General features: G+C 34.0%; 1 protein-coding gene across 1 annotated transcript; it reads right to left on the bottom strand.

Moving 5' to 3' along the window:
* Positions 1-351: 351 nt before the first annotated feature.
* Positions 352-5,968, bottom strand: LOC117125527 (transcription factor VBP-like). Its single transcript, XM_033272041.1, has 2 exons — positions 5,525-5,968; positions 352-3,474 (listed from the first exon to the last, which is right to left on the bottom strand). Exon 2 carries the CDS (start codon positions 3,447-3,449, stop codon positions 2,652-2,654), a length of 798 nt encoding a protein of 265 aa, XP_033127932.1. The 5' UTR covers positions 3,450-3,474; positions 5,525-5,968; the 3' UTR covers positions 352-2,651.
* Between the last annotated feature and the right edge of the window lie 4,646 nt (positions 5,969-10,614).

The following is a 10,614-nucleotide window of genomic DNA, read 5'->3' on the forward strand; positions in this document are numbered from 1 at the left end:
TGTACTTTCAAATGTTTGTCTACATGTTCGTTGTACTAATGACGTTCTTCTGATTATACGCCAGTAAAATTTACTATAGCCTGTGTATAATTGTAATATGTGTGTGTAATTGTAAAATCACTATTACAGTAATAGACCTTTCCGGAGTGTCAATCAAACTTATCAACTGACCAATCAGAACAGCGCTAGGGATACGCGTGCGTCTCACAAACACACGTGATGTCCCACAAACGCACGTGTTCGCGTATGTTTTAACATTGTCGTCTTGTGGGACCTTAGCAACAATATCCAAGGGGCGGGGCTTAGCGGAAAGATCCATTACAACCAGTCTAAATGAGTACCCAACCAACATACACTTTACCATTCGTTTTATTTCATTTGAGAAATTAAAATAATATTTTTAACAAATTCATTCAACACAGTACCATGATTACTTATGCAAAAACATCGTGAAATCGTTTTCTAATATATTGCATTGTATAAATCTTACAGATTAATTTATAAATACAAAACAAAGGTGGAACTCCATATTTCTTATCTTGAAAAACAAGTTGAAGAATTAATGGCTTATTTTAATTTAAACATAATTATGGACAGAAATAATAAATATTGTAATGTCAATCTATATTCATGCAGCATAAATCGTTAGCCCTGTGCAGACTATCAAATTTGTTTGACATGCCTTAATATGTCGTGATGACATCACATCATGGCCATATATAGGCACATCATGACCATATATAGGCACATCATGACTAAATATGGGCTTATAATAGTTTATTTGTCAAAGAAATTTGATAGTTTGTACAGAGCTTTAAGCTCTATTCAAACAAATTAGTGTAAATTACCCATATATGGACAGGCTGTCAAATTACATCCATATATGACATGATGTCATACTTGCCCATATATTATGGACAAATTACACGTAGAATAGGGCTTAAAAGCCGGGCAAAATGATTAAAATAGTGTCTACCAGACGCAACAGAAATGTTTGATCAGATTGGTGAAGTATAGATAGAGCATTGCATGGTTTCCAACTTAATCACTGACAAATCAGGAAAGGGCCAGGAACACGTGCGTGTCCAACAAACGCACGTGTTCGCGTATGTAAGACTAATAGCAACAATATCCAATGGGCAGGGCTTAGAAGAAAGATCCATTGAAGATCATTTTTTAAAATCAGATATGTCTGGAAAAGTAGTTGTATTCCAATACAGTACTTTATTCAAGACATAAATCAAATTGCAAATTTACACAACGTATAAGATAGAAGGCCTGTAACGAGCTCAATAAGACATTGGGCCACGCAGCTAATACAGAACTCTTTACATGTCTTTATAAAATAGGATGAAAAATAAACACTATCGATCAAAGTCTGCCTCTGTTTGACAGACATAACCCTGAATACAATATGCCCGGCGTAAGGTTTATTCCATATTTTTAATAAAATACTTTCCCTTTTAAGGGTTTACAATTAATTATTTGAATTCATTTCTTAAATTAAAAAAGCTTTTCAATAAATCTAATTGAATTATTTTTTATTTCAGCTACGAAATTGGCAACAAATGGCATTGTAAAATCATTGACTAAATTATAGATAGCGTTAATAATTGATTGAATAGAATAAACATTTATTGTGCGCAACAATCTAACAATAGACCTATCCGGAGTCTCAATCAAACATAACTGACCAATCAGAACACGGAGGAATGCGCGCATGTCCCAAAAAGACACATTTGCGCTTTGTTTTTTGTGTAACCTTGGAAACAATATCCAACGTACAGGGCTTAGTGTAAAGGTTTATTAGATTTGCCATACAGCATTTGTTGTAGCAATATTTCACAGTTAAACCCGTATTTATTTAACCATTGAATAACACAACAATTCCTAGTCCGAATCGGATCCAGCAAAACGCGGGGAGAGGGACCATCATTGAATTATTGGAATCTAATTTAGTATTGAGCTTTAAAGGTTGACAGTCACTGTTTTCCATCCTACCCCTAAGTCCTCCCAACCCCAAAAATCCATTACTACTTACTTTTTAGTAATTGCGGTCAGGAATGCAAGATTTTTCTTAGATTTGCATGCAGCAAATGTTTTTTTTTGGGTTATAACAAATACAAAAATGCACGATTGAAAATTTAAAAAAGTAACCTTAACCTTAATAATAATTTACTTCTATAAATGTCAGCATTTAAAAAAATTATTCTTATTAGACAAATCAACGAATCACTTTCAGTTTGGCACATAAAGTTTTCATATTTAGGATTACAGTATTCATGAATTGGCATATTGTGAAAAAACTAAAAATAATCTGTAATCACAGTTTCCCATTACCTAAATATGAGATGATATATCACAAATGTTCTTAATTTAAACTTATTAAAACACATAGGCATCGTTTCTGTTGTTTCAAGTGTCCGTTGTAGATATATGTACAATTATAATTACAACTAGTGAAACATATAAACATCGTCGATAATTGTCCCTGAGGTTAAATAATGCACGGAAAAAAGAAGGAACGTTGCGGCATAATTATGTTGATACATCATCTCATCTTCTCCCTCATCGAAAAAGCAGCAAAAAGCGCCCTCTGCAGTTAGTATTTATAATTAAATTTCCTTTACAGTACTTTATATTCGAATTTCTTAATAGTGATTATATACAGAATGCAGCCTTGCTATTTCGGTTTTTAAACAACATACTTCGGTTCTCAATTTCCAGTTCTCTTGTTCGAGACACATTGCACGAATCGCTATTTCTTCTTCTTTCGCTCGTCGAGTATCCCTTGAGCGCTTCGCTGCATCGTTGTTTTTCCTCCTCCTCTCCCAATACATGTCATCTTTCTTTTCATCCGGGATACCCTTAGACTTTTTAATTGGAACTGGGTTATTCTTTTTTGTATCTCCCTCCTCATCGCTACATACCGACGTTGCCTTTCCTTCGCCTCCTAATCCTGAAGTTTGTCGCGATCGTTTACGGGAAACCAACAGCGCAGACAACCTCAGACTATTGTAAGTTAAAGGTGCATCGGAAGAAAGTGCGTACGGATATACTGCAGGCGGATAACTAGACGGATAGGAAGCGGATGACGGATGATGCAATGAATGATCTAATTGTGAAAAATTGTAAGTAGGAGTCGCCGATCCCGCAGACATATGAGAATAAGGATAAATTTTAAAAGGTGTTGTTGACGACACAGCAGAGGTGCCCATTCGCGTAAAATTACTTAAATCTAACGGTTTGACAGGAATCGGAGTTGGTCGTCTGTGTAGAGGTCCAAAATTAAACCGTGAAACTGTATCACTTGAACTTATGCCATTAAGTGCTTCAGACTTTGTTGGCGGTGATATGTGACCGGACGACGAAGGGCTTACGCTCCGTTCACGAGCAGCATCGGTGTGTCTTGTTAATCTTGTCGGAGATAGCAGCCTCTTTGTTTCCATAATTGCACTGCGGAGTGTTTCAAACCTGGAAAATCGCAAACATTAACATGTATTAGAAATTTTAATCGCAAACATTAACATGTATTAGATATTTTAATCGCAATCATTAACATGTATTTTATATTTTAATCACAAACATAACTTAAATTTTAGTAACGTAATAAGAAATAAATAATGCAACATAGGAGATATATTTAAAATTAATTAAACACAAAAAAGATACTTTCACAATCATAACAAGGAGAAATGCCATGATGGTGATGATGACGATAATGATATGATGACGATGATAGTGATGCTGATAATAATTATGACGATTATAATAATAATATTAATATATTGGTGGTGATTTATTTTATTTTATGGCCCATTTATTTATTTTTTTCTTTACAACTGGTACGGTAACCAAGCAACATTACCTCCAGGGCGCAGAAAAACATACAAATTATTACAAAAACAAAACAAAAGAAAACAAAAGATAGAAATAGTTATTCAAAAATAAAAGTAGTAAAAAGCATTGGAAAAGTTAAGAATGTAACAAAAATGTATGATCATTTTTTAATAAAGTAAATAAAAATTGTTATTAAGAAATAGAATAGCTCATTAAACATGTACAATATCTTCATCAATTTCCCATTGCAGAGTTTGCAGCCTGGTAATTGAATTCACATAGGGCCTATGCCTATATGACCAGCTTCACATTAGTTTCAGTCAATATAGTTAAGAAAAACTTGATCAGGAATTTGTTCTTTAAATTATTTAGACATTTCGATATTAAAATTATGAGGTAAAGCATATAAGTGAACTATTACCCAGTATCATTTTTTTTTTAAATGTATAAGCCGATGTGAAGAAACAGAATAAACAAATAACGAATATTCAATAACGATTGCTACCGTTATATCACCGTTTGGGTAAGTTAAACATGTTTTACAGGCCGTAGAATATATTTAAAAATACGAAATGAAAACAATTTATACTTTGGCATAGTGTGTGTGTGTGTGTCAATCGTGGAGTTAATTATAGTTAGATATACCGCAGATAAATAGAAATAGGCCTATTTGAATTGCTTTTGTAAATTGCCTATTTGTAAATCTGAAAATTGTTGTAGATTTCAATATATTAAAACGAAAACAAAAGCATGTTCCTCCCAATTTTAATTATGAACCTAACTTCCTTCGTAAATCTAGTATTATGTGTTTTTTTCATTTATATGTAAAGTTATTATTATATTATATTTTAATTAATGCCTTACTGGAATTTTTAATATAATAATCAATTTTTGTCTTGGTGTGTTTAATAATGAATGAATAGATAAATAAGGCCAATAACTAAATCATTATATATTTATATGGTGTTGATAAATGTTCCGTTTTGATAATGTTATAGTTAATTATTTGCTTCTTTTGTTACATTTTGCAACATCAATGTTTTATTTAAGTTCAACTTTAATTTGAATTGTTTAAGAAAAATTAAAGTTTGTCAGATTTTAATGCTCCCAGTGTTTATGCAATGACCCAATTGGTTACCAATTATTGTATGCATTTGCCATTGGTTAGTTACAATCTGTAAAAAAAAAAGAATTTGTTTCAATCTCCGTCTCATTGAGAGTTGATCACTGTGATTTTTAAACTATAAATTAAATGTTTTAATTGGATTTTTTTTTTATTTTCGTATTTCATAATCACATATCTTCAAAGGTATTACAAAATATAGGCCCTATAATTTATATAATATCATAAGAAGGATTGAAATTAACAACCATCTCTACAGCTATACCAACAGAATCCATGATTTAACACACCTAAGCTTTGCATAATAATGGTATACGACGTAAACTGGTCAGTCGTTGTGTTATTATCACTGATATTCCGCCATGAAATGGACATAGGCCACAGTAATTACAACCGACCTTATCAGGTCATAACGTTGACTAACAACCAAGACGGGTTAATGGCTCTGAACGTTAGTACATTTTACAGTCAAAGAACCGTACCGCCTAGAAAATGATATTTGTTAATTACGGGTTCCATAGTTAAAATATCATAGTTTAATTAAATTTGAAATAAACTTACCCCAATATAACTCGTATAATGTTAAACCCCGTTCAAATGCACGTTTTAAATCTGAAACAGACACTCTCTTAGTTCGATTTTGATCGTATTTACTCCTTGTGTGTCAACTGTGGTCAGTCTATTGGTCAACTGGCGATCGTTGACCGATGAACGTCTATTATAATATCTTGACCACCGCCCCAAGGACCCGTTTCTGACCTAACTACCGCTAAGCTGTGTTTCAACACCGCTGACCCAGACCTTTCGATGGAACACTAGATATTAGAGAAGAATTAACCTTGTTGCGTGGTGATTACAACGGCTTGGTTCAACACTGTATGCTCGGATTCAAGCGACTTGCTTGTTTTATTTGCGTTCAAGGTAAACCCGATCCAGAGTGCGGTCACGGTCGCCGGCTATGTCAAATTCGAGAACAAACTCTTCAAAATTCGTCACGTGTCTAGCCTTGTCTTTCATTTGATAGCCACACGAATACAGTTGCACCAAGTGATGTGTATCTTGTTTAATTACTACGGTACTTCGCCCAATGAAAATAGAATAAAAGCCGTCGATTACAGGTCCACCTTTTCTTTTTAAAACTCATCACGTCATCGACATTCAACTAATCGCTCCTCCTCCTTCTCCTGCACCGCCTACGCAATAATTATATTTCAACCAGTACTTGTTTTTTTCCAAATCGATTTTCGGACACTAACAATATATATTAGAGAAACTAAACTAATCTCACAGTGTAAAATATAAACGCAAAGGTCTAGTTCGTGGCCGGCGGAACCGGGCTCGGAGTGCCCGGGCCCACCACTTTTTGGCAGAAAATATAATATCTCAGCGAATTTTTGTATGATCAGCTCCCTCGCACTTCATATTCCCATTCATCTTACTTTTAGGCCCACCCACTTTGAAAAACGTTTCACCGGCCCTGTAGTTTAACAGTTATCAGTATCAATTTTATTTTTTTTAAAGCTACTTGGTATAGTAAGGTACGGTAAACCTCTAAATATATATTTTTCTACAGCAAAGAAATAAATATTATTTTTTGGTGCAAACTAGGCTTATAATTATTCTTATCTTTATTTTCTTTTGCATATTTAAAGAAGAATTTGTTACTGTACTAATATTTCGTTTTTGTTGTCAACAAATATGTAAATTATGCATTGTACTCAATTGGTGAGATAATTTTGGTTAATGCATGCGTTTATGTATATTTCAACGTTAAAGGGAGGATTAGAGTGAAAAGTTTCTCCAACCGGTATTCGAAAACAAGCCCTTTTATGCAATATATATATATATATATATATATATATATATATTGTATATATATATAATTTAATGGTGAATGTACAGATATTATCAACACCATTAATAAACATGCATAGAATAGAATTTATGGCGATAAGAACATTTCTGAGAATTTTGGAAAACACGCTTAATAATACAAATAATAAATACAGCTCATAGACAAAATAGACAAAGAAAAAACTTAAGAAGATTATGATAATCACCGGCCGCTATACGTATTGGGTTCACGTTTCAGTTGCCAGCATTTGCGCAACTTTCCGCAATATTAGCGAAGTTGCTGGTACGTGGCCGCAGCAGTTACCTCGTTTGACCTGTCACTATAGTCACCTTAATATATACTACCACGATGAAAAAAAATTGAATTGCTTTTTTATGTTAAGAATAAAACATTTTGCTTTTTTTTTTATATTACTAATAAAATGCATATAGGCCCACAGTATAAACATAATAATGTGCATATAGGCCTATGGTATTAAATTGGCTGCCTAAACATTAGTAGTTGTATTTATAAGTCTGCAATTTTTTTTTGTTCGATCCTGGTTATTAAAAGCTGATAAAATAAATGAATCTTTAGGCATTTTATATTTTTTTTTGGCTGGCAGTGTCGTGAACTAACCATGCTAATGAGTATAACATTCACAAACAACCAACTCATTATCCCATTCACCAACCCACAGAGCATAGACCTACATTAGTATGATGCCGGTGCGCCATGGTATGTCACATTTGGCCCAAAAATGAATATATGATTCTCGTAAGGTGAAAAGAAAATGAGGACGAGTCGCTCTCTTTTTCACCTCCATACCAATAAAATGTTGTTGGCTCCCAGTGACTTGTAAAAAAGGAGGCCCAGAAAATGTATTAAGTTAAGAAACATATTTTAGATTTTTACCATAACGTATAATAGTATTGCTAATATAGGCTAGCAATACCGTGTATACCTTGGTTAGCATGTTATATTTCATGATGTGAAAAATTATAATAGGCAAAAAAAAATTATGGGCCTTGTATAGTACGACGCATTGAGATAGAAAGCTTTTGTCAAAATCTTCATATTTGATGGCTAGGTATATAGTATTATTTATTCACACAGGCATCTCCGCGGCGCATATTCTAAGCCAAGAGTAATTATAGATTTTAATACAGACACGCATAATAAGTATAGTGAATTCCAAAAATTATTAAAACCCCAGATATGTAATGCTATAATCACGTTTACTATATTCATACGTTTTTATTTTGATGAAAGATGTACCTGCGTGACAGAAATATGGTAAAAAGCGTAGAATTGATTGTGTGTAGATTATTTAAATAATTGCGGAAACTAAAAACGCATGTTGGTGTAGTAAACGTAGTTGGAGCGTTATATATGAATCTAGTTTCTTATCTAATAACAAGTTATTACGCTTATTCATACAGTAGGTCAAGACATCTGTTAAATGACAAAGATAACAATAGTGGCACCGAGGCCATACCATCAAACGCAATTTATACATAATTTCTAGTGGTCATTGCGTCGCAAGGGAACGCGCTAACAATACAGGATAGGAAATTGTTATAGATTCGCGAGCAATCCGCTGGCCGGAGGCGAATTGATTCCGCGGAACAAAGCCAGAAAAAAATGCACTTGTACATTGAAACTAGTAAGAAATCCTATAAATTCTATTATGCAGTATAACTACAATCAATAAAGAATACAGCTATTGCCTAGCTATTCCCATCAGCATAACTGACCAGTAAATAGATAGTGCTTCGGGCGAAAAGTCCATTCGTATAAAGTACGAGTACAGATCTATAGTGCCTCCTAAGTCTTTCGTGATATAATATTATTGCCTTGAGGTAAAATATACATCCGAGTAAAGTGACCTCATTGGTCAGTGGCCGACTGATGGTTTAGGTCAGGACCTCGCCTGGCACATTACCTAAGTAATGCGAGTTGTTATTCAATGTCCCCCGAAGCATTACGACCGAGCGGTCAATATCAGCGGGATAAAATGTTTTAGTTTGTCCAGTCCAAAATATTTGTCGCTGGAAGGGTGTTAATGGTCTTAGCTACGTCGTCCAGTCGGGTTAAGGTCAGTTGGTGGTATTGCCAAGCGGATAAACTTCCCGATTGTTTGATTTTATTTCTGAGGTTCAAAAACAGAATCACATAAATAGGCCTGCTTATGACGATTTTAAATCGAATCACGTGATACTTTACTTCCCTGATGATGGTCAATTGAAATTCACTGCAATCGTTGTGCTTATGTATCATAACACGCAATTATTTTATTTCTTATTTTGATCCGATTTTAATTCGAAGTTGCATGTTTCAAAGGCGAAAAGGTGAGGGTCACTCACCGGGAGGTCAGTCTCCTTTTAGACTTTATTGACCGTTAGCCTGAATTGACCAGTTGTCTAATGTATGATGGACTTTGAAGCGATGATTGCACCCTGTGGACTGGCGTAACTAAATTGGTCACCTCAAAAAGGATAGTCTGATAATACAAATTTTAATTCTCTGACCTAGCTTGGAATTCATGAAGAATGTTATTCGTTTGAAGTACAGTCGATCAGGGATGACTTCTCCTTGAGTCGATCGGTACTGTTAAACATTAGCACTGGTGTGGCTTAGGCTTATGTCTACAATATAGGCCTAATTATAATAATGTTATAATTTTATTTGCAATGACACTTTTGTAACAGTGGCACACAACCACGAGAGCGGTGCATCCTAATGAAAACATAGACATATGAAATGAAATGAAAAAAAACCTCCGACAAAGACCCGATGAGTATCCGAGAACCTCTGCCGACACCTTGAACAGCAGACCGCAACAATCTTCAGGTGAAATATTTCTCCTGAAGGCGGTGAAAGCACGCAATCCAAAATGCCGAGAAACACCCCCACCCCCATCCACCACCATCTCTCCTCCAAAAACCAACCACATAAACATTGTATCGCAAGAACCCATCCAATTTTATAACGTCATACGAAACTATAAAGAAAATTTATTGATTTACCAAAACTTTACAGAACATAAACAATCATTAGGCCTAGATAATAAAATTAAATATATTTAACCTGCGATTAGAAATAGGTTGTTAATAGTTGTTAAATAAACTAGAAACAACTTTACAGTTGAAACAAAGTTTCAGATACTGTATTGGCGAATTGGTAAATTTATTTTATTAATTAGGAGCAGTTTTAAGTTTTAATTAATTTGCAATTCACATTAAAGTTGATTTATAGTAGTAAGTGTGCCAATTGTTTTGCATAGGCCCTACATGTTTACTCTCTATGCCAACACATTTGCAGAGGCCTATAACCGTGAAAAATAATACCAGGTTATTTGTACCATTCAATCCAGTTCAATAATTTTATTGTATCAAATATCTTGTCATTATGTTATTTCAAATGGAAATTAAATTTTATGCTCAAGTATGCCAAAATGAACTTAATAAACTTTCTGTCATTCGGAGAATAAAATTCAATAATTGACTGTGCATGTAAGAACTATGTCCCATAATATAAGGACTACACAACGTAACGTACGTAAACTTGCGTGTTTGAGGGGCATGCGCGTATTCTTGGCATGTTCCGATTGGTCAGTCGTTGAGCTTCATTGACACTCCAGAAAGTCAATTGAATTGATTACTTTAAATTAACAAATCAGGAAAGGAAAACATATTTTCTTTTTTATCCAGACACATAAATAATCAGAAGAAAAATAACGCTAAAAAAAGAAGACGTTTCGAATCCTTCATGGTGTAATTTTCAAGTTCAAATCATGAGGTATACAGAATACAAT

Source organism: Anneissia japonica, unplaced genomic scaffold (assembly GCF_011630105.1).
Source record: "Anneissia japonica isolate Jap-2015-1 unplaced genomic scaffold, ASM1163010v1 scaffold7731_len1735946_cov199, whole genome shotgun sequence".
Taxonomy (NCBI): domain Eukaryota; kingdom Metazoa; phylum Echinodermata; class Crinoidea; order Comatulida; family Comatulidae; genus Anneissia; species Anneissia japonica.